This window comes from Balaenoptera borealis (genome assembly GCF_965194805.1).
Source record: "Balaenoptera borealis genome assembly, chromosome: 15".
Lineage (NCBI taxonomy): Eukaryota > Metazoa > Chordata > Mammalia > Artiodactyla > Balaenopteridae > Balaenoptera > Balaenoptera borealis.
Window position 1 is genome coordinate 5,947,598 of NC_138871.1, and position 24,205 is coordinate 5,971,802.

The following is a 24,205-nucleotide window of genomic DNA, read 5'->3' on the forward strand; positions in this document are numbered from 1 at the left end:
GGTGGAGATGTTTCCAGGAACTTTTTCTGGTTTTGTCAGTTTGTTTTGCTGTCATTTCTACAATGAACTGTTGTTTTCTTCTGGCACAATCTCTCAAATGAAGATCAGGATCCCGACAGGCTGAAGCACATGTTGAAGTCAAAGAACCTAAGGTCATTACCCGGCTTACTTGTTGCTTGCTCCCGCCTTTTCCGTATCTTTGATTATCCTTAAAAACATCTTGAAATTAAAAAAAAAAAAAAGTTTATTGATGAAAAGATGCATGCGTGCATCTAGAACAAGGGACAGAAACTGCCTCCAAAGGAAATCATACAAATTTGTTAATTTATTACAAAATGTCCACTCACAGAAATACACAAGAAAACTTTTATCCTCTTATATTTGGGAAAGGAACTGGTGTCTCAGATACAAAATAATTTACACATAATCCATACAATTTTATTTTATATAGAAATAGGTCCTTATTACAACAGCTGTACAATTCACTACACTTCATCTTATAATTACATAAAATCTTTTCTTTAGAAACATCTCAACAAAACATACAAAAAAAGCAAAGTGCATTTTGAAAAGGAAAATCCAATCCTCGGTCTTATCAGGAAAGATATGTAGAAAGATGCAGCATTCTCACTCCAAGGGCCAGCACATGGTGGGGCTTCCTGGGGACCTGGCGCTCCACAGACCCGTCTGGCTGGTAAAACCTTCCCAGTCGTCAAGTCCTCAACTAGAACTCCAGAACGTCAGCTGCGGGATTGTGCTTTGCTTCGAGTCCGCCTTCGTGGTTGTAATTGCCGAAGTAAACAGGAAACAGTCCAGTGTTATATTCGGGGGCAAAAAAAAAAAAACCAAAACCAAACCAAGCCAAAAGACACCCCACCGGAACGGTGTGGGGGGAAGGGCCTTATTCCGTTAGGGCCAGGCCGGAGGGTGTGGCGCTGCAGCCTGGTGACTGACCACCAGCTTTGCCATCTGATCCGTGGGCTGTTTTTGTTACTGGCGTCTCCAAATGAAGTCATGGGAGGAGACAGTATTTTTAAGAAAGGAAGGTGCCTAAGTTATCTCCTTGTGCAGCTGTGCAAATTAAAACAGAAGCAATCATCTAAAAATAACAAAAAAATCATCTCTTTATTCTCTCTCTTCAACAAATCCCTGACCCGGTGCTTCTCCAATGCAGAGGAAAGAGAGTCAAGAGAGCGCAGGCCAATGGGCACGTGCGCACGGGCGGCAGCGGTGGGAGGGACCGGCGCGCTCCGGGGGCGGGGGCAGAATGCAGTGAGATGAGCCACCGCTAAGGTGAACTAAGTGATGCACTCCCGTGGGGACCGCGGCCCCTTCCACGTATGGCTGTAGACTGTGGCCGTGAAGTGCAGGGACAGGGAAACACGGCCAGTGTCCCTGCCCACTTCCACGGGCCGGCCGCTGTGCTCAGACGTTGTCACCATTCAGGAGCTCTGAAACGGATGCGGCGCGTACGAAAGCCGGGGTGTCCTTTAAACTCTTCTCCCCAACTCCCTGGCCATCCCCCCCTCGACCGTCCATTGGTTAAAGCTGATGTGACCCAACTGAGGCGCCAGGGCACTACCGCGGTAGCTGCTGGAGGCCTGAGGACTCAGACAGGCTGCTGACCCTTCGGGGAGGGCGCGAGGGTGCGGGAGGTGGGTAGCCCAGGGTCCCTGGCTGCTGCGAGTAGGTGGAGAGAAGGAGCGAGTCCTGCGGCTCACTGTGCAAAGAGGTTGGTGCCTGCACCTGGAAAGAAAGGAAACGGCTCCAGGGGAGGTTCTGTGATTTGGGGACTCCTCCCCTGAACGGCTGGGGCGGTGATGTGGTCAGATGAAAGGCCATCCTCCCGGCCGGGGGTCTGGGGGAGCGCCAGGCGGGGAGAGAGGAAGCCGAGGCTCTGCCAGAAGGGTGCGAATTCTGAAGCCCAGCTCTCCGCCAGCGCTAGGGGTTCCTCCTGGCCCAGCGGCCGGGCCTAGGCTGCCGGGGACCGGTTTCCTGAGCACGTGCTCCACGTCGCCTGTGGGTTTGGGGATGTTGGGACCTGGGACCACACGCACACAATGGATGGGGCAGCATCCGAGCCCGCGTGCCGTCTGCCTACTTTTCACCGGTGGCCCCTGATTCCAGAACTACTTCCAAACACCATCACTGGCCGGCATCCACCAGGAAGCGTCCTAATTTGCAGCTCAGAACCTTCAACTGGTCAAACGTTAACTCTGGATCCTTCCATCTCACCTCCCACGGTCCCCATGCACGAAACCTCCTCTGCCAAGCAATCTGGTCCGCCCTGCTCCCCCAGCCGCCCAGGCATGGCTGCTCGCCCACTCTGGCTCGGGCTGCCTCCCCTGCTGGAACACTGTCCCCCCCGCCCCCACTCAGCCGTCCCCCCCTTGGAGCATCCCCCCGCCCCCCGTCCCTTCTCCACCAGGGCCTCTCCCCACCCTCCCTTTTTTTTTTTGGCCAAGCTGGCAGCACGTCATGCAGGGATCTTAGTTCCCCGAGCAGGGACTGAACCTGTGCCCCGGGCGGTGGCGGCGCGGAGTCGTAACCACTGGACCGGCAGGCCACCCTAGCCACAGTGCTCCACCCACACAGACCCAGGCCTGGGCGCCCTCTGCGATGTCCCCTGTCCCCCTGCGCTCAAGGCCCCTGAGCGCCCTTTGTACCCTGAGCCCTGACAACGCGTCTGTCACTCCCCATGCAGGAATATATGGGCGGCCTCTAACTCGCCCCCAGACGCTCCCTGCCTGCTCACACCCCATCAGTTCCCAGCCCAGATCCCTCGGGGGTCCTGTGGGCTGACGGGACAGGCAAAGCTGACGTCTTGAGTTGACTCCCACGAGGCCTGGGATCAGGGAGACTTGAACACTCTACCATAGTTGAGCAGCTTTGGAATTCAATTACATTCTAGACCTCAAGGAAGACTCTGCACCGCAGTCGCCTTGCTCAGCCCCCTATGGCTTTGAAGCTGCCCAAGCCGGGGGTGGGGTGGGGTCAGGGGCTGGAGGCCGGGGAGGAGGCCCCACATGACAGGGTCGGGCTGGGGCAGGAAGGGGCGCCCGGGCCGGTGCGGGACGGAAGGCCAGAGCCCCGGCAGACACTTCTGTCCCATCTGAACCCCCAGCCACTGGCTCTCCCCCTCCTTCCTTCCAGTGTACGTGGCACTTGCTGGAAGTAAGAAGTGACCACAAGGAAACATGCCCCCCATTTTCCTGGACAGCCCCAATTCCATGCAACGTCATCTCATTCATTTAAAGGAAGTTTGATGAATCTTTAAACATGATTTAATTTTATATTTATATGAGACTCTGCAATATAAACACACTAACAAGTCCAACAAACATAGCAATCAGTGTCTGATTTTTGCTCTAAAAACTCCAGACACCATAATAAAAATTACTTTAAAAAAAAATGGACCTTTTTAGCACATAACCACATGAGGCATAAGAGCTGCTTCTAAATTTCTCACACTGTATATACATAGACTTTAGCAACTTTGAGCATTATAAACTTTAGAAACTATGAAGATTCAACTATGAATCTGTCTGGGGCTTATTTTGATACTGAGGACCAGAGCCCTACTGAAAGCCCGGGGGGAAGGGCCGGTCCGGCCTGGGCTGGGGGCTCGGCCCTGTCTCCCCCGCCCCGGGTGCAGCCCGGCCCCACCTGCAGGAAGCACGGAGGCTGCTGCTGGGTCTGCGCGAGCTTCAGGGGCGACGGCTGGGAGGTGGGGAAGCGGGGGTGAAGCCCCATCAGCAGGACAGGGGTCGAGGCGCTGCTGGTGCTGGTGTGCACGTCTGGGTTTGGACACACGGCCTGGCTCTGTGGATACCTGTTTGGTGACACGTTAAGAAAGACCTTTAAAAAAAAAAGCTATTGACATGACACCAAGAACATGGGCAACAAGAGGAAAAAGAGACAGACTGGACTTCATCACAGTTAAAGACTTGTGTGCGTCACTCTATCCATGCAGGGAAAAGGCTGCCGGAAAAACCTTTGCAAATCATATACCTAATAAGAGATTGATATCCAGAATATAAATACAATTCCTACAACTCAGCAATCACAACAAATGCAAACAACCTGATTAAAAAATGGGCAAAGGGCTTGAATAGACATCGCTGTAAAGAAAAGATACAAATGGCCAATAAGCACGTGAAGAGATGTTCAATATCATAAGTCATTGGGGAAATGGAAATCAAAATCAAAATGAGATACCACTTCACACCCATTACAATGCTATTATGAGAAAAACCAGAACACAACAAGTGTTGGCAAGGATGTGGAGAAATTGGAACCCTTGTGCACTGTTGGTGGGAATGTAAAATGGTACAGCTGCTGTGCAAAACAGTATGAAGTTTCCTCAAAAAATTAAACTTAGCATTACCATCTGATCCAGCAATACCACTTCTTGGTATATGCCCCCCAAAAGTGAAAGTAGGGACTAAAACAGATATTTGTACATCCATGATCATAGCAGCATTTTTTACAATAACCAAAACGTGGAAGCAACCCAAGTATCTGTCGATGGATGATGGATAAACAAAACGTGGTCTATACAGACAGTGGACTATCATTCAGCCTTAGAAAGGAAGGAAATTCTGTCACATGCTACGACATGGGTGAGCCTTGAGGACAATATACTGAGTGAAATAAGCCCGTCACAAAATACAAATACTGTATGATTCCACTTAGATGAGGTACCTAGAGGAGACAAATTCATAGAGACAGAAAGCAGAAGGGTGGTTGCCAGGCGCTGGGGGAAGAACGAATAGGGAATTAGGGTTTAATGGGGACAGAGCTTCAGTTTGAGATGATGAAAAAGTTCTAAAGATGGACAGTGGTGATGGTTGCACAACAATGTGCATGTACTTAATGCCACCGAACTGTACACTCAAAAATAGATAAAATGGTAAATTTCATGTTATGTAGAATATACATTTTTTTTTTTTTTTTAAAGAAAGAGTAGTTAGTGAAAATGGTCCAATAACAAGGGGAAGGCTGTTTGGGAAAGCTCTGGAGGAGCCCAGACCAGGAACAGATATTTAAAGACACTACAGCGAAGTCCATTTAGCGTTATATTTGTAGAAATGTTATATCTCTGTATGGGTCATTTGTAACAGGCATTGGCGATTCCAAAATTCCCCTGAAGGGGCCTCTGTGTGTGGTAGGCAGACTCTGACCCGCCCTAGAAGATGGAGTGTTAGGTCATGTCTGGAAGAGACGGTGGGGAAGGTGGGGACGGTATAAATTATTGGGTTGACCGAAAATGGCAGTTTTCCTCTAGAGTTGCCAGAGGAAAGAATTTCCAGTTTTGCCTAGTTCACTGCATTTTAAGCATCTCTGGACAGCGATGTCACAAGACTTTTCTGTTTCCACTTATTTGGATCACTTGGAAAGAACAGTCAGAAACCAAAACCAACATTCCCCGCACCCCCTGCCTGACTGAGGGCATCATCAGAGAATTTGAAGGTGGTTTCCCCGCAGTGCCCAGCCCCTGCCCGCCTCTACCACCATAGGGTTTTCATGGATGTAGGTACAGGCCCCACCCCTCAGAAGACGCAGTAACCATCCGATGTTACTATTATTACTGGCTGAAGGAGGACACAGGAGGAAGGAAGCGGAGGGGACGGCCCCAGGGGATGGCTGCAAGGCCCCCGCATGGGGGCACAGCAGGCCTCATTAGCTAGCACTGTCCCAGTGAACTTCTGACACAAATTAAACCAGTGTTTATACGACAATGGTGTCTGCTTCATTTCTAAGGGCTAGAAACTATTTTCCAGTAGCTTTCCAAGTATTCCCTCCTCTGTCTTCAGTAACCTCTGTCCCTAATAATTCAACGGCAAAGCAAAGCTGCTTCTTTGGGTCCCGAGGGTTGCAAGCAAAGAGCCTGGGGGAGGAGAGAGAGAGAAGCTTGCGCGTCTGGGAGGGCAGGAGAGTCCCACATCTGCAGGGGGTTCCAGTTCCCGGCACAGCACCGGAACCACAGAGCAGGCGAGCTGGGTGTGCCCGTGGAATCTGCCAGCATCTGCCGGTCAGCTGGGGCTGCGGGAGTGCCCTCGGCAAGGCGGGGAAGGCTCCATTGACCTGGGATGTTACCACTTAGACCTGCAAAGATCGGAAGGTGGATTCTCTAGTAGGTCTGTGTCTTTAGTCCCTTCTTGCCACTAGGTTCTTCATGACCTTTTTTTTTTTTTTTTCCTTAGATTCCATATATATGTGTTAGCATACTGTATTTGTTTTTCTCTTTCTGACTTACTTCACTCTGTATGACAGACTCTAACTCCATCCACCTCACTACAAATAACTCAATTTCGTTTCTTTTTATGGCTGAGTAATATTCCATTGTATATATGTGCCACATCTTCTTTATCCATTCATCCGTACGGGGAGGGGGAAGGGTAAGCTGTGACAAAGTGAGAGAGTGGCATGGACATATATACACTACCAAACGTAAAATAGATAGCTAGTGGGAAGCAGCCGCATGGCACAGGGAGATCAGCTCGGTGCTTTGTCACCACCTAGAGGGGTGGGATAGGGAGGGTGGGAGGGAGGGAGACACAAGAGGGAGGAGATATGGGGATATATGTATATGTATAGCTGATTCACTTTGTTATACAGCAGAAACTAACACACCATTGTAAAGCAGTTATACTCCAATAAAGATGTTAAAAAAAAAAAAAGATCAGAAGGTGGTGACAAACTTGACATATAATTCATAGTTTCCTTTGGGTCCTGTTCTCAGCATGGGATGCTGACACAGAGTTTTCTCTCCTGACACGGGAAATGGAGAAAGAAGAGCTAAGAGGAGGAGTCCTTTCGAAGGGTGTGGGCACACTTGGACCCTGCCTGTAGTGCCAGACTCACAAGGGGTGCAGCTGGTCCAGGCAGGTGAAACCCTGACAGCCTGAGACCACTCGGTGCGGCTCTCTTCCTCCCCCCGCCCCCGGGGCCACCTACTTGACTTGCCGTCCAGGCCTGCCGACCTCTGGGGGCTGCCTCGCATCGCAGGACCCGGGCATCATGGGCTGAATGGGCTGGCTCAGCAATAGCCTTCGAGCAGAGGAAGAGATAAATGGGAAACTTTGATCAGTACCCAAGCTGTAGACCCACCGGCTGACCCAGCACCTGCCCAGCCTGGCTGTGCCCTTTCTGTCTGACCCGAATCCCCACTGGGCCTGCTCTGTCCTCAGAGGATCCTTGAGGCAGCAGGTCACTTCCTCTGGCCATCAAGACCCCAGCCCTGTCCTGCCGCTTCCTGAGCTGAGATCAACTGCAGAGGCTTTAGAGTCTAATGGTCTGAACTTTGCCTCCATCTCCAGCAGAAAGAAGACCAGAAACGAATGGTATAAAACTATGTCTCAGTTATCTTTCCAACAAGGACAGTGTCCGCACCTGAGCTGCCGATCGTGGCTGAAGTCTGGGCTGGGCCGGCCCTGGCTGGCCTCCTGGGAGGCGGAAGCAGGCGTGGTCAGGCTCAGAGCCGGCGGGAGCACAGCAGAGGTGCTGCTGAACTGGGGCGTCAGGCTGTTCCGCTGCATCATCTGCGAGCTTCTCAATGGCTTTGGACCCTGGAGCAACCAGTGCAGCGAGAAAGGTAAACCTTCAAGTCAACTCAGGTATCACCTCCCCAGAACCTCTGTCTTTTACCCACTTTGGCCTCTGCACTCGCTTAGGACCCAGTGACTATTGACTGAGTTGTTGTGAACTTGTCTTTCCCGTTGGATTGTAAGCATCTCAAGGATTCTTTAAATCCTTTGGGGCTAGGACAGTGCCGGGCTTGCGGCAGGCAAGCAACCAATGTGCATTGAACGGAACTAGGAACTACTTTCTGCTTCATAGATTCCACTCCCGACTTGTGGATCTCCTTGCTGACTCTCTAAGTCATCAGGCCCACCCCTGCCCCAGGGCCTTTGCACTTCCTCTACGTGGAATGCTCTTCTCCTTGGTACCAGTATGCCTCCTTCTCTCACCCGCTCAGTTCTTTGCTCGCATATTACCTTCTCAGTGAACCTCCAGCCCCTCGCCCACCTTCCCCAGCGGTCTCACATCACCAATTATCACATTGTTAATTGTCACTTGTTTGTTTCTCTCTCTCCCCACTTGGATCAGAGATTTTTTTCCTTTTCTCTTTTGTTCACTGCCGCCCCTCAGTGCTCAGGACTTAGTGCCTGGCATGCATTTGTTGAGTGAAATTGTAAATGAATGAGGGAATGAGCTTGCATGTGCTTTTGCTTTTTGGGTTTTCCACTCTGTTTCACTGACACCATTAATATGATGGTACCACCACATTCTCAGAGCTTTTACAAAATCTTTGAACGTGGTGTAAATCCTACCTCAGTTTTTTTCCTCTCCAGAATGTTCTTGGCTAATCTCATCCATTAATTTTCCTGTTAACCTTTAGAACCAAAAGGCTGCATTTTAAAGTAAAACCCTTAAATCTGGGTGAAGATGGAGGAACTCTCTTATACATAGACTTCTCCATATTTTATCATACGTCAATGTTTACGTCCCAGAACCCCTGCTAGACTAGAAGCTTCCTGGGGTCAAGGACAGCTCTCATTTATCTTTGTTCCCCTGGGAGCCCAGCAGATGCCACTGAATCCATGTGAATATAAGAGGCTTCAGGAGAGGCTGTATCCTGCCTTCCAAGCCGTGATCATCTGGAAACGAGGGCTCAGAACTTCTCGATTCCATTGGATTCAGTGCCACTGACTGATGGGTGACCCTGTCAGACTGCAAGGTCACTGGTGGCTTGTAGTAAGTGGCAATGGCTGCGAGGATGGGGCTCGACAGGGAATCTGGGGCACCGGGAGAAGCTTGGTGGCCCTGGGGAAAGCGATGATGAACAGAAGTGGGTAACTGTGATCTCACACTGATAATGGCTCAAACCAGTAGTCGGTGATGGGCACCAGGGACACGCACGTGGGGACGTGTGGCTTTCAGCGTGCATGTCTGGGATGGCCATATCCACCTCCAGCCCAGCTCAGGATCAGAGCTGAAAGTTTCAGCTGCATGATACCTCTTTTTTTTTTTTTAAATAAAGTTGTTCCTTTTATTTAGTTATTTATTTCCCCTGCACCGCACGGCTTGCGGGATCTTAGTTCCCCGACCAGGGATTGAACCTGCACCCTCGGCAGTGAAAGCACGAAAGCGTGGAGTACTAACCATTGGACTGCCAGGGAATTCCCTGCATGATACCTTTAAGGTATTTTAATATACTGATAAAACACAGAAGGAAACCAAGAGAACGTGGGGCTTCAAAGTGACAAAATAAAGAAAAGAAAACCCCCACCATCATCATCCAGCTCCGGTCACAGGGGAAGCAGGTTTCTGGTTCACGAAGACTGGTCTGCTGGTGGCAAGGACTGAGTCTGGAGACGAGCATGTTTACCTGGGTTGATATCACACTCGAGTCTCTGAGCAGGTGCTGGCTTGTGACCTGGGCAGAGGCCATCTGCCCCAGAAGCTGAGGGCTGGCCACGAGCTGGGGCTGGGGGCCTGGGCCCGACCTCTGCTGGAGTTGCTGCTGAGCCTCGGGCCGCTGGGCACTGCTGAAGCTCAGGGATACATCTGGCTGCTGCAGAAACATCTGGAAGCAGAAGCAAAACGCTTTTTAGGCTGGGATCACGGTGCCTTCACAGGCCTGCACCTTCTTTGTATGGCCTGTCCACGGCAAGATGGCAGCTTTCTCGCTCTCTCTGACCTGCCTGGGGAGGTTCACCCACTGGACTGAGTGCCTGGGATGCCACCAGCAGAGTGCACGGCCCGGAGAGGGGCAGTGGGTCAGACGGATGCCGACCCTGCCCTCGAGAAGGTTCCGGTTGAGCGACTGGGGTCTAACAGTGTGAAAGATGCTGAGACCCAGATACGTCACTTGATATGCTTGTTTAGTCTGGGTTGGCTTATCCATTTCTTATTAGAAGGAAAAACATCTTGTGAATGGAGGGAATGACGCAATCACAGTGGCAGAGGGTTGGCTGACCAGTGGTGTGGGGCGCATCGTCCTGGCAGTAGGACCTGCGCCTGGTCTTGAACCTCTGACCGTGACCATGGTCTGTACCCATCCTACGATCAGCATCTTCGACCCCAGCTTCCAGCTGAGAGGGCAGATCTGCTCTGGTTCATTAGTTGCCTCTGCATTCCCAGGAAAGCAAATAAATCCAAAGGATGACATAACATCAAGTCCATGTACTTTAAAATGATGTTTAAGAATACGTTTTACAATCACCATGCTAATCTCTATTTGTTATCTAAGATGTCTCAGACATTCAATAGGCTGTGATATATCAGCCTGGTTGTTTTAATGGGAAAGGTTTAAGAGAATTTGGTCAAGTTTATAAAGAGTGTTTAAGTGGTTCTGAGAACCTTGATCCACCTCGTTTATAAGTTTGGTGTATTCAATTTAAAAGAATTCCTTAAGTGCCCAGAAAGATTTTACTTCTTAGGTTTATAAGTCTGCCTTGTTAGGTACATGAAATGTTTGAAAGGTTCAGATATATTAAATTTGGAAGTTAATGGCTTTGGTAGAGAATGTTGATGATTTACCATTTGTTAAATTTATAAACTGATTGAACGTGAACAAACACAAGTAAAAGCATTGCTATTTTCAGCCAAATCAGTAGATTTGGAAATAAAATATAATCTGTGAACTGACGCTAAAGGCTTAAGAAAAACAACTTCGGTAATTTCAATAATAATTTAAACCTAAGACCTGTAGCTAGCTCTTTTAACAAAAGCTCCTCTTGGGCATTAAAAACTGGTATTCTCTGTATCAGATTCTTGACAAGCAGTGTTCCACTCCATTTTAGGCCCTTAGCTTTGACGGCTAAGGCTCTCTCCTTCCGAGCGTCTGGAGCTTTAACCCCGATTCCTGTACTCAGTGTAGCATAACCTCATACCCAGTATGGAACTGACAAGCCGACATTTCCTGAGTGACAGAGTGGTTTTGGAACAACAGATGTGAAATCACGCCAGGCAGACACTTAACTAGTTAGTTCAAGCATCCGCTCCGCAGGGGGTGTCAAGTCATCTCCCAGAGACCCGAGCGAGGTTCCCATCTAGTGCCCTTCCTGCCACACCACCAGGTCTCCCTACTTTCCTTCATACCCCACCCCCACCAGAAAAGCCTGCAGTTTTGAATGAGGGCTCTTTGTCACTTTAGAAGTTAAGAAGAATGTTCTGGGTCTCCATCCTCGCAGATCCAACACCCAAACCTTTAGGATTAGTGCTTTACGCAATCTCAGCGACCTGGCTTGTTTACAGCACACAGGGTAATTTACACTTCAGCAAAAACCCAATATTCAAACTACATAACATGTATTTTTTCTGGTGGGATACAATTTACCTTCTAATTAGAGTTCAAATAAATGCAACCTTTATGTATGACAGGCAGTATAATCTAGCTTAAATCGGACAGACTTTAGTTCAAATTCCAACCCCACTATGTACTGGTGGTAAGACCTTGGGCAATTTTCAAAACTTTTCAAAGTCACTGTTAGTTTCCTCACTAATAAAACAGTGACATTAACAGCACATATGTCATAAAAGATCAAATGGGATTTATGCTGAGGCACAGTACTAAGTGCTCAATAAATGTTAGATAATAACAATAACACTAAAATAAAAAAGGAGCTCCTTTTGCTCCTTTGTCTCTCTGGGCATATAAAAACTATCTGAGGAATGAATAGAATAAATAAATGAATCAACAAATAGATTAAGCTTTTGCTCAAAGAAGGGAAACTTTATGCTTGTGTTATGGCAGAGACTGCTTGGTCTGCTACTCTGTCCCACTGATGTATGCTCTCTGAGGGCAGAAACCCTGTCCTGTGTGTCTCTGTATCCCCACAGTACCTAATCAAGGGCCTGGTACATACTGGGTGTCTGCCAGATGGGTGGATGGATGGAAGGATGGAGGGGTGGGGGGGTGTGTGGGTGTGTGGATGTGTGGGTGTGTGGATGGATGGATGGATGGATGGATGGATGGTGGATGGATGGATGGTGAATGGATAGAGGGGTGGAAGGACGGACGGGTGGAAGGATGGATTAAAGAACCAACCATTGGTTGTTCTTTGTGAACCATTGTCACAGGTGTCTTTCTCGGTATTTCTTTCAACCGCCAGTAGAGGGCGCGAATGCTCTCTCAGAAATAAACTAAGAAGCAGCCTCCCACGGACGCAAGGGGTGACAACTTTTCAACAGAACAGCTCTCTATGTAGCGCCCTTCATGACCCCATCTAGGTGCAAACACAACACCCTGAGAACCTCTCCCTCATAACCCAATCTCTTTTGGAAAAAAAATCATACTTAGCAAGCATCTCAGGCACACACAGTATAGTCTCAATGAAAGCTCCGAGCCAATGGACTAGGTAGGAAAGTCCGCTGAACTTGGGATAAAGGACTTGGGCAGGGGGAAGGGGCGAGGGGGATTGCTACTGTGTGCACATTCCTGCCTCTGCTTTAGCGACAATAAAGGAGAATTCATAGCTTAAGAAGATGACTTTTTAACTAGGCTCGGGTCAGTTTTATAGAAAGCACGAGAAAAACAGTTCCCTAATTCAAGTGGAAAAAGTCATTAGAGGAAAAAAATAGTTCTCATTTTCCAGAACAAACCAATCCTATGCTCACATATGGTTTGTCATTGTTCTTACATGCTTAGCTTTACAAATACTTATTATCACAGAACATTTCAGACGTACAGAAAATAGATATTGTATAATGAAATCCGATGTGTCATCACTAGGCTTCAGCAATTATCAACGTTTTGCTCTTATTTAATCTATCCCCCCACTTTTCTCAGGGGGAGGAGCGGAGTAATTTTTACTTGCTTTTATCCTTTATGCTTGACTCTCTTTTTTTTTTTTTTAAGTCACATTTTGGCTAAACATTTCAGAACGTATTTCTTTAAATCCTTAGACTTGCAAAAATACATGAAGAAAGACTCCTTGAGGAATCGTTCTCTGGTTTGACTATCTGTGGATTTCCAAGTTCATTGGAAAATTCCACTGCAAAGATAAGGTCACAGGGAAGAAACCAGGGGAGGTACACGCAGGAGGCCTGGTTCCCACGTCATCCCTTACAAAGCTCAGGTGCTAGACATTGGGGGTCAACAAAATGCACTGTCAGGAGGAAGAAAAGCAATAATCCTTCATGTCAAGGAGTGAAAGAGATAGCCTTGTGTCCCAGTTATTTAAGAGTTCAGCTTTAAAGTTGAAAATAGAAAAGTCCGGGCTGTGAGGCGGCTGTTTATCCGCCTACCTTGCTTTCAGCAGCTTCTGGCTCAGTGCCCCCTCCCTGTTAGTGTAAAAATTCCATTCAAGTAATTGGAGTCAGGAGTTCTAGCCGTCGGACCCTGGATCAGTGAGAAAATAAGACTGCTGGGAACGAATAAGTAACAAGGGACTGACACCTTGATGACTCCATGCGTTTTCACCTAAATGCTGCAGTCTTGTCCCTAGGCAGTTTGGGGGTGTCACTGAGGAGGTGGGTGGGGTGAAGGGCTGTGGGCCGGGAGCAGGGCCATGGGCGGGGCTTGGTGCCCAGGGCTCTGCACAGGCGCACCTGACTGGGCTCCCCTGCCTTGGGGAGGGGAGGGGACGAGAGGGAGGGGGAGGGGAGGGAGGGGAGGGAGGGGAGGAGAGGGGAGGGGATGGAGGGGGAGGGGGAGGGGAGGGGAGGGATGGGGAGGGGAGGGGAGGAGGGGAGGGGAGGAGGGGAGGGGAGGGGAGGGGAGGCGAGGGGAGGGGAGGGGAGGCGAGGGGAGGGGAGGGGAGGGGAGGTGAGGGGAGGGGAGGGGAGGCGAGGGGAGGGGAGGGGAGGGGAGGCGAGGGGAGGGGAGGTGAGGGGAGGGGAGGGGAGGCGAGGGGAGGCGAGGGGATGCGAGGGGAGGCGAGGGGAGGCGAGGGGCCCCGCTGGACAGAGAAGGCTGCTTGGGGTCCCTGAACTTCTGGAGAGCCCGCCGGGAGCGCCTACGGGGGCCCAGGGAGGCAGGATGGCCGGCTGTAGGCGTCGCCAGGCCGCCTAACACCTCTGCGCTATCCTGCGTTCATCTCAGCTCAGGGCTGCGCCCGTTGGGGTGTTACTGTGTCCACACGCGGGGCTGTGTGGATGCTGGGGCAGGGGGCAGCAGGGCCAGCATTCCCGCCGTCTCCCCCAGGGGTGTCTTCTTCTTCCTTCTGTCTCCTCAAGTGGCTGCCAATGCTTACGTCTCTCAGGGCAGACTCCAAGGTTGGCTACATTTACAACCAAGGGCATGCACTTGGGAACAAAAATAGTCCTGGACTGATTTAAGTGGAAATAATTTATCCTTGAAAGAGATCCAATATATAAAGTTTTTCCTCCAGAAAGAATCTCTCGAAAGGCTTCAAAGACGTGACATCTGGGGATGGGGTGGGGTCACAGTTAAAAGCAGCTGCTGTCAGAGCATGCGGAATGCCCCAATCGCTGTGCCGCAGTGGGGTGGCCCAGGGGTGCCAGGGCGCTGACCTCCAGCTCCCACCTCCTCGGCCGCCCCCTGCAGGGTGCAGGGTACACAGCACAGATCATTTCCCATATCTCCCTGCATTCATGCTTTGGATGAGAGGAAAGAGCAGACCTGCTTCCATCTCTCTGTCAGCAGCCTGCGCCGGGTGCTCAGAAAGTAGTTACACATGTGCTGGGAGTTTAAAACCCCATAGGAGGGAGGCCGGAGTCAGGGCAGGGCGACCGACCACCAAACACGTGAAAGAAAGCGCATGTGATGCAGGAAACATGTGCCCAACAGAGTGAGGAGTGAGTGAAGAGGATGTCATGTGAATTTCAGGTTTGCCCTGGAGCTGGGGATGGAGGAGGTGGGATTCATTCCTCGCACTTCACTGGTGGAGGTTTCAATTTGTTTAGGAGGCAGGGCTCAGTAAGGCAGCACAGAGGACTTTGGAGGAAGTCCTGCCTGCCCCTGCAAGGGTGGATGAGGACACATCACAGAACAGGGGGGAGGACAGAGCTCAGTGCACCACCGGCCCAGGAAGGGGCATCACCTGGACGTTGGAGTCCTGGACCAGGCAGAGCTGCTCCTGGATCTTGTGGAGCTCTTCCTGCTGCCACCGGATGTTGGCTTGCAGGATCCTCGTCCTCTGCTCCAGCTGGTCTTTGATGGTCTGGAACATGCTGAGCTGTGCTGAAAACTTGAAGGCGGGGTCAAAACACAGAACCCGATGAAAGAGTTATCTCAGCCTTGCAGACAGATGTTGCTGCTGCTCTGAGCGGCCCTGCACACTTTCATTTCCGGTCCTTTACCCACCCTTTGCAGCATCCCTGACCCACTGCTGCAATGAGTGACCCACTGTTGAGGAGCGCACCAGGGAGCAGGGGTTCTGGCTGAGGGCTGGGTGGCCCAGGGCCCCCTGCCCACCCCACCCCCACCCCCCGTGAGCTTTTCTTAGGCCCATGGGAACCTGCAGGTCTCATTTATTGCGCTGGAGTCTGGGAGGGCCACAGAATCAGGACACGATTTTGTAAGCAGTGCAGTGCTTACAAACTCATATTCTAAATTCGGTTAGACGGACAAATGGTTTTGGAGAGGAATGTCAAAAGCAGGGCATGAGAATTTGCAACATCATGGATGGACTTGGAGGGCATTATGCTAAGTGAAATAAGTCAGTTAGAGAAAGACAAATACTGCATGAGATCATTTATATGTGCAATCTAAAATATAAAACAAACTAGTGATTACAACAAAAAGGCAACAGACTCACAGATACAGGGAACAAACTAGTGGTTACCAGTGGGGAGAGGGAAAGGGGGCGGGGCAAGATAGGCGTAGGGGATTAAGTGGTATAAACTATCATAGTATAAAATAAGTAAGCTACAACCATATATTGTACAGCAAAGGCAATATAGCCAATATTTTATAATAACTATAAATAGAGTGTAACCTTTAAAAATTGTGAATCACTGTGTTGTACACCTGTAACTTATACAATATTGTTCAGCAACTATATCTCAAAAAAAAAAAGCAAGGCATCAGACAGCCCCCTTCCCTTTTTTCTCTCATCTAGGGCATGACGATTTGCATGTGACAGCTTCACATGCTGTTTTGGATCCTATCATTATCCTAAAACTGATCCTGGAGAGCAGGGCTCTTCTGGAACAATTCACAGACAAGCTTGGATTTTTTTTTTTTTTTTTTTTTTTTTGGCTGCACCATGTGGCATGCGGGATCCTAGTTCCCTGACCAGGGGTTGAACCTGTGCCCCCCTGCAGTGGAAGCGTGGAGTCCCAACCACTGGACGGCCAGGGAATTCACAAGCTTGGATTTGATGGTACTCTAAACCCTCCTGGGGCCGTGAAAGCCTCATCACCCTCCCTCACTTCCCCAGGCTCACTTGCAGGCTGTCCCTGCACTTCTTGGAAATCTGTGTAAAAAAGAGCTAAGGAGACAAGCAGTACAGTCGCCCTATGTGCACCCCAGGGGGTACCGCTGGCGGAGGTGACCCTGCAGGAGCACGGACGTCTGCTGTGTGCAAGAGCCCAAGCGTCCCCTTCCTCCTGCCTTGTGACTCCTTCCTGGGATGGAGGCTGGCTTTAGGAAGATTTCCCAGGTGATCTCTGCCCTGTGTCACCTGTCTACCTGGACACAAGGTTCTTTCCTTGCAGGAAATGTGGAGGGGGGAGGTCATGAGACGGGAGGTGAAGCTGACACTCCCGGGGCTGCCCGCCCTGCTCTGGGCGATGTGGGGCTGTCCGTGACTCCTGCTTATTGAGGAAAGTGAGTTTGCTGGGCTGGGGCTTCTGCTCTTTATTTTGTCCCCCACTCACCCCTTTATTTTTTTTTACAGTGACTTAATCTGCATTCCCTCAGTCTCTACCTCCGACAACCTCCTGAGTCTGTTTCTTGCCCGTTGTCCTTTGCAAACACCTCCAGAGATTGTCTCTTTTCTTTTGCCCTTTGCCCTCCCATCCATGGAAACACAGGGAGCCTGGGAGAGGTTAGAATACAGGCAGGATAAACCAGAGGATGGAATCACACTGACTGCAGTTTTGGAGCAGCAGAATAATAAGAAAAAGAACCAGGAAGAAAAATAGTGGCAGGTGCCACCACTTGTGGAGACCTACCCTTGCCAGGCCAGCAAAGCAGGACCCTGTACCTCCTCGCAACACACCCATGCCACGCAGAGAGGTTGTGACTGGCTCCAGGTCCACGGCAAGGTGGGGGGGCGGCCCCAGTGTGAACCCAGAGTCTCAGGAGGTGGGAGAGGCCAAGAGACTTTGCCAATGACACCTCCCCACCCCCCAATTCCACCCCAATCAGAGCGGCTTTGACCTCAGACTTCACTGAAAAATCCTGCTGCTAAACATGGGCTTAAAAATACCTATACCAGACTGTATCACAAAAGTCTCAATCAGAATCTCACTCATCAAAGCACCAGCTGGGATTTTGAAAGAGAATTTGATTGAGAAAGAAAAGCTGTTATCAGGTATTCAATTAAAATAACAAAAGACAAAAGCATCTGTGCTGGGTTCTACAAAGTCTGGAGACAGTTCAGGCTATGACATCCACATCCAGGGGTAGATGCACTGGGCTGTCCGTCGGCTCCCAAGGGAAACAGTGAGGGGGTCGGTGGTCGGCAAGGTGCCAGCACCGAGCTTCATGAGTGTTACTCTATTCATTTATTCTTATTTTCCCAAGGCATTCCAGGACACCCAAGCATGAGTCTCTTGTTATATTCTTGATTGTGGCCTTTTTGATAAAGAGATTTCCCCTAACTTAGAGACACGTTAGCAACACGCTATGAAGCAAAACCATCACTTAGCCAGATAACCGTTTCCCAGATTTTGGATTTTATTTTTTTCCCCTTTCCCTTGATAGGGTACCACAGTGATAACATCAGTGAGGGGAAAGAGAGAAAATTGTAGAATCTCATTATTTCACGTGAGTAGGTATGAGAAGAACTATCTGATTTGAAAGGCCAGCATTACACAAGAACATCTTAAAGAATACGGTTACTGTTCATTGCAGCACTATATACAATAGCCAGGACATGGAAGCAACCTTAATGTCCATCAACAGATGAATGGATAAAGAAGGTGTGGTGCATATATACAATGGAATATTACTCAGCCATAAAAGGAAACGAAATTGAGTTATTTGTAGTGAAGCAGATGGACATAGAGACTGTCATACAGAGTGAAGTAAGTCAGAAAGAGAAAAACAAATATCGTATACTAACGCATATATGTGGAATCTAAAAATTGGTATAGATGATCTTACTTGCAAAGCAGAAATACAGACACAGACATAGAGCACAAATGTATGGATACCAAGGGGGAAGGGGGGTGTGGGATGAATTGGGAGATGGGGATTGACATATATACACATATATTGGTACTATGTATAAAATAGGGTACTAATGAGAACCTACTGTATAGCACAGGGAACTCTACTCAATGCTCTGCGGTGACTTAAATGGGAAGGAAATCCAAAAAAAGAGGGGATATATGTATACATATAGCTGATTCACTTTGCTGTACAGTAGAAACTAACACAACATTGTAAAACAACTATACTCCAATAAAAAAAATGGTTATTATTAAGTATAATCTGCCTAAGAGACTAAGAACTGTTACTGTTAATTAAAATGAAGATCAATATATGAAAAACTAGAATTCCAAAGGGGCCTTTATCACACCATGACTTATTACAATGCAAGACCCACAAGATGAAGGAATTCTCATTTCATGGGCCTTTGGACTGAAGAAGTTACTCATTTCATACCAAATGTGCCTTGGAAATTTGAAGAGAAAAAAAATTCTTCTTTTTCTTTTTTTTCCTAATGAGGATGAATATAGATCATTTGCATTAGTCGACTCTGGCTGGGTAGGTTTTATATCCTTACTTAAGCCTAACTCTGGCAAGGAGCACGTGCTAGCAGCATGTGTCTTTCTTATTCCAGGAAAACATGCGAGGCCACTGTTAGTGGGAACGATGTATGTTCTGAAAGAGTTTTCACCAGTGGTGACGGATTTGCACCAAGACAGACGTCCATACTTTGGCAAGTGTGTGGGCAAGGACACATCTTGGTGGACTGCCCCCCTGGGACCCCCTTGTGGCCAGAAAGGGGGCAAAGCTCAATATGTCATAAAGGAATGGAAATCAGAGGTCTGGCCAGTCAGCTCAACTGCCCTTGGACTTCCGTAGACAGAATATTTTCTTACTGGTTCTATAAAAACACACGCCCTGCCGTGGCGGTTTCTCTGTTTATATGCCCATCTCGCCCTTGAACTCCAAGTCCAAAAGCGAGGGCTGCGCCACAAGCATCTTTGCGTCCTTCACACTCACTTCCTGACTGACCCAAACAGTAACTCGCTGAACGTTGTTGCAACATAGAAGGAATTACTCAGCCAAGCCCTGATCCTTTATTTTAAAAATGTGGTATTTATAATACTGGACTCAGAGCTTTTAAACCCTTGCAAAGTCTTCCTGTAACATTTGGCTTCCTTCAGACCTTTTCTAAAATATCGTGACCAATTAGGAGTCGTGAAAAATGAGAGGAACACGGAAAAGTGGCAGAGAGATGAAGAAAGATTGTTAAAAGGATTGAGAAACAGACGCCGGAGAAGATCAATGGGAGGATGGATGGAGATGAGGACGGGGGAGGGGCAACGTCCACAGCTCCACACGCCCCACCTGCACGTGGGGAGAAACAGTCCCGTCTGGGGGGCCTTGGTGTGGAGCCTGTAGGTCGGCACCAGTGCACCCACACCCTCCAGAGGACCCCAGCATCCTGTCTCGGGGAAGTGCTGCCCCGGGTTTCCCTTGCCCTGAGTCCCAGACTCACCTGTGTCACGGGGGCAGGTGGGCTTTGCAAGATGGTCTGAGGCAGGAGCTGCTGTGTGATGTCACAGGACGCCGGGGCGGGCAGGGGAGCCTGGGGAAAGGAGAGGGGCCTTGCTGTCAAATGCAGCTTCTGGGCCGCTACAGAAAGGACCGGGTGCTGTCTCTCAGCCAGCTGGGTTCTCTGGCCTCAAGGAGGCCCTTCTGCCCTAGAGTGGACGGCTTACTTCTGGAAGGCATATGTTCCCCGGGAAAGGTGGGGTCGCAGGTTGCTGCCCTTGCAGGGCACGGAGTCAGCGGTGACACGCGGTTGGTGAAGGGTGGGGGGCACTGTGGGCACTCGGGCCCGGTGCCTTCCATCACAGTGTGCTCTGCAGAGCCCTGCCACCGGCCGGAGCTGGGCATCTCCACCCCACCCTGCCTCGCCTCCTGTTCTAGGCTCCGTTCTTGGTGGATTTGGTCGCTCTTTTCCCAGATCAATGCTTTCTTAGTGGTGCTGTCCAGCAGAAAGAATGGGAACTCATAACCCATGTCGGCTCTGCGTGGCCTTTCTGCTCAACACTAATGCCGACGGACAGGCCCCCGCACGTCTCTACCCGCTGACCCACCCAGGCAGTGAATGTGGCTGCAGCTTCGCCAGACTCTGCCTGCAATCTGGTGGAGAGAGTCCTGCAAGGTCAGCTGAGTCCCAGCCTCTGCGCCCTGATCACTCAGGTGGGCAGGGGGGCAGGGGTGGGGTGGGACAACGTGTAGAGACAAGAAATGCAGCCCTCAGCTTCCCGAGGCTCTTGAGAGTTTTGAAAAGAAAAGTAAAAACCTTCTTCTGAAGTTACCCCAAAGCTGCCCCAGGCCCTGGGGACTACAAAAGGCAGCCCCAGTGGAAAGCTGTCCCCGGAAGGACATCAGGAGCGGAGGCAGCAGGAGAGCTGTTCTGAGTGAGAACCCGGGACTGGCTCTGGTTCCCCCAGTTTTGTTCCCTTACACAGCTGGGACAGAACTGTGTCACCAGCAGTGGCAGAGAGAGTTGCACGGACAGCCAATACCAGAAGAGCGGCCATCAGAGCTCACAAGCTCGTCAAAAGGTGGCTGGAGACAAAGAAAGTGGTCTTTTTTTTTTTTTTAAGAAAGTGGTCTTTGTCATGTTCTGTTTGAAAATAAAACGTGTTGCCCAAGCTTTTCAGCAGGGTGGGCATAACTTCCACGGTGACAGCACGAAGGAAGGAGACACTTCACTCCCATCTCTAAAAGGTCAGCGAGGGATGAGTAGGAGGTACTTGGCCACTATGTGGATGTGGCCCCTAAAATTTGGGGACACTTTTCCCATTGACAGCGAGGTCTGTGTCCCTCTCTGTGGGTGAGCTTGTGACTGCTTTGCCCGAGAGGGATGGCAGAGGTGACATGTGGGACTTTTAAGGCAAGGTCACAGAAAGCCACGCAGTTCCGCCCGGCTCTCGTGGAAGTCCCTCTCCAGATATTTCCTCTTGGAACCCAGGAGCATGCCGGGAGGATGGCATGGAGAGGTCCACGCAAGTCAACAGAGGATGCTCTCAGCTGGGCCCAGCCATCAGCCGGGGATGCAGACACACCGGGGATGTGGACCTCCCAGCCCTGATCGGGGAGGCTTCCAACACCAGGCAGCAAAGGAGTCACCCCCACTGTGCCTTTTCTGAATTCCTGACCCAGAATCCATGAACATGGAAAATGACTGCTGCTTTCTTTCTTTTTTTGTGTGTTTTTAAAATTTATTTATTTTATTTTATTTTTGGCTGCGTTGGGTTTTCGTTGCTGCGCGCGGGCTTTCTCTAGTTGCAGCGAGCGGGGGCTAGTCTTCTTTGCGGTGCGCGGGCTTCTCATTGCAGTGGCTTCTCTTGTTGCACAGCACGGGCTCTAGGCACACCGGCTTCAGTAGTTGCAGCACGCGGGCTCGGTAGTTGTGGCTTGTGGGCTCTAGAGCGCAGGCTCAGTAGTTGTGGCGCGTGGGCTTAGTTGTTCCGCGGCATGTGGGATCTTCCCACTTCCCACTTCGAACCCGTGTCCCCTACATTGGCAGGTGGGTTCTTAACCACTGCGCCACCAGGGAAGCCCCATGACTGTTGCTGTATGCCACTGAGTTTGGTGTGGTTTGTTCCATGGTGATGGATAACGGGAGTGTGGTAGGTCCATCAGTGACTTTGCATCCAGCCAGCGTGCTTTCTAGGAGGCCACACGTTCCCTGATGTTCTGGAGAGGCCTGGCATATATGAGGGACACTGCCTGATATATGCAGGGGGACCTTCTTGCTGACATCAAGCTTCTCAGACATCTGCACTGGAGTGAAATGGGATCTAAACTAGGAGGGTCCTAATCACGCACCCCCAGAGGCTCTGGGGGTGTGACCCCAAATTTGAAGTTTTGAGCTTTATCTTTAAAACTCTTTTGGATTTTGAATTCTGTGGATATACATCCATGTTAATTTTGGAATAAAAATGTTTCAAATTTGTTGCCAATTAAACTTCTTAACTTCCCACCCCCACCTGCCACCAGCAATGTGTAAGTACAGCTGGCTCTCTGCGGAGGTGCAGCACGCAGTCCTGTGGCCCCGCAGGCCCCCGCGACGCCGCAGCACAGGCTGGGTGACGAGTTCGGGGTCACTCACGTACCGGCGTCGCGGCTGCTTGGCTGAGCCCTAGCGCGGGGAGCTCTCGAGCCGATCTCGGCAAAGCCGCGGTGCCGGCCTCTGCCCTCAGCTTGCCTGGAGTAGCTGCAAGAAACACATCACCTTTCAGACGTGCACACGCTTCACAGCTTTCTTATCAAAAGAGGGGAACGGTGACCACGGTGTGCTCGCAACACGGGCCTGGCTGGAATCTGATAAAGGAAGCCCAGCGCAAGTGGAGGTCGTTTCGAGAACCACGGAGGTTCTGCCAGCCTCCAGCATCACCTGGGAGCAGGTGGATGACAGCAGAGCACCACCCACGAGCTCTACGTCCGCCGCGTGGTGCAACCAGCTGCCTGATCTCACACGTCACCGGGTCCGCACGTCGCCTGCTTTATGTCGGCTGCGTGTGCCAGTGGAGAAACCAGAGTGTGGAGCCGGGGCGGGGGGGAAGAGACCAGTGGAGATGGGGCGGGGGGGGGGGAAGAGACCAGTGGAGATGGGGCAGGGGGGGAAGAGACCAGTGGAGATGGGGCAGGGGGGGAAGAGACCAGTGGAGATGGGGCGGGGGGGGGGGGAAGAGACCAGTGGAGATGGGGGGGGGGGGGAAGAGACCAGTGGAGATGGGGCAGGGGGGGAAGAGACCAGTGGAGATGGGGCGGGGGCGGGGAGAGACCAGTGGAGACGGGGCGGGGGGGGGGAAGAGACCAGTGGAGATGGGGCAGGGGGGGAAGAGACCAGTGGAGATGGGGCGGGGGCGGGGAGAGACCAGTGGAGATGGGGCGGGGGGGGGAGAGACCAGTGGAGACGGGGCAGGGGGGGAAGAGACCAGTGGAGATGGGGGGGGGGGGAAGAGACCAGTGGAGATGGGGCAGGGGGGGAAGAGACCAGTGGAGATGGGGCGGGGGGGGGGGGGAAGAGACCAGTGGAGATGGGGCGGGGGCGGGGAGAGACCAGTGGAGACGGGGCGGGGGGGGGGAAGGAGAGCAGTGGAGATGGGGCGGGGGCGGGGAGAGACCAGTGGAGATGGGGCGGGGGGGGGGGGAAGAGACCAGTGGAGATGGGGCGGGGGCGGGGAGAGACCAGTGGAGATGGGGCAGGGGGGGAAGAGACCAGTGGAGATGGGGCGGGGGCGGGGAGAGACCAGTGGAGACGGGGCGGGGGGGGGGAAGAGACCAGTGGAGATGGGGCAGGGGGGGAAGAGACCAGTGGAGATGGGGCGGGGGCGGGGAGAGACCAGTGGAGATGGGGCAGGGGGGGAAGAGACCAGTGGAGATGGGGCGGGGGGGGGGGGGAAGAGACCAGTGGAGATGGGGCGGGGGCGGGGAGAGACCAGTGGAGACGGGGCGGGGGGGGGGAAGAGACCAGTGGAGATGGGGCGGGGGCGGGGAGAGACCAGTGGAGATGGGGCAGGGGGGGAAGAGACCAGTGGAGATGGGGCAGGGGGGGAAGAGACCAGTGGAGATGGGGCGGGGGCGGGGGGAAGAGACCAGTGGAGATGGGGCGGGGGGGGGGGGGAAGAGACCAGTGGAGACGGGGCAGGGGGGGAAGAGACCAGTGGAGACGGGGCGGGGGGGGGAGAGACCAGTGGAGACGGGGCGGGGGGGGGAAGAGACCAGTGGAGATGGGGCGGGGGCGGGGGGAAGAGACCAGTGGAGATGGGGCAGGGGGGGAAGAGACCAGTGGAGATGGGGCGGGGGGGGGGAAGAGACCAGTGGAGATGGGGCAGGGGGGGAAGAGACCAGTGGAGATGGGGGGGG

General features: G+C 51.3%; 1 protein-coding gene across 1 annotated transcript in view; it reads right to left on the reverse strand.

The window, feature by feature from the left end:
• Nucleotides 1-305: 305 nt before the first annotated feature.
• NPAS2 (neuronal PAS domain protein 2) overlaps nt 306-24,205 on the reverse strand; it is a 192,892-nt gene continuing 168,992 nt past the window's right edge. The window contains exons 14-21 of the mRNA XM_082357201.1: nt 22,450-22,550; nt 19,815-19,904; nt 15,015-15,161; nt 9,395-9,592; nt 7,396-7,571; nt 6,961-7,053; nt 3,667-3,832; nt 306-1,746 (exon numbers count right to left, since the gene is read on the reverse strand). Coding sequence (XP_082213327.1) covers nt 1,579-1,746; nt 3,667-3,832; nt 6,961-7,053; nt 7,396-7,571; nt 9,395-9,592; nt 15,015-15,161; nt 19,815-19,904; nt 22,450-22,550 — 1,139 coding nt within the window. The 3' untranslated portion in view covers nt 306-1,578. The remainder of the gene's footprint in view (nt 1,747-3,666; nt 3,833-6,960; nt 7,054-7,395; nt 7,572-9,394; nt 9,593-15,014; nt 15,162-19,814; nt 19,905-22,449; nt 22,551-24,205) is intronic.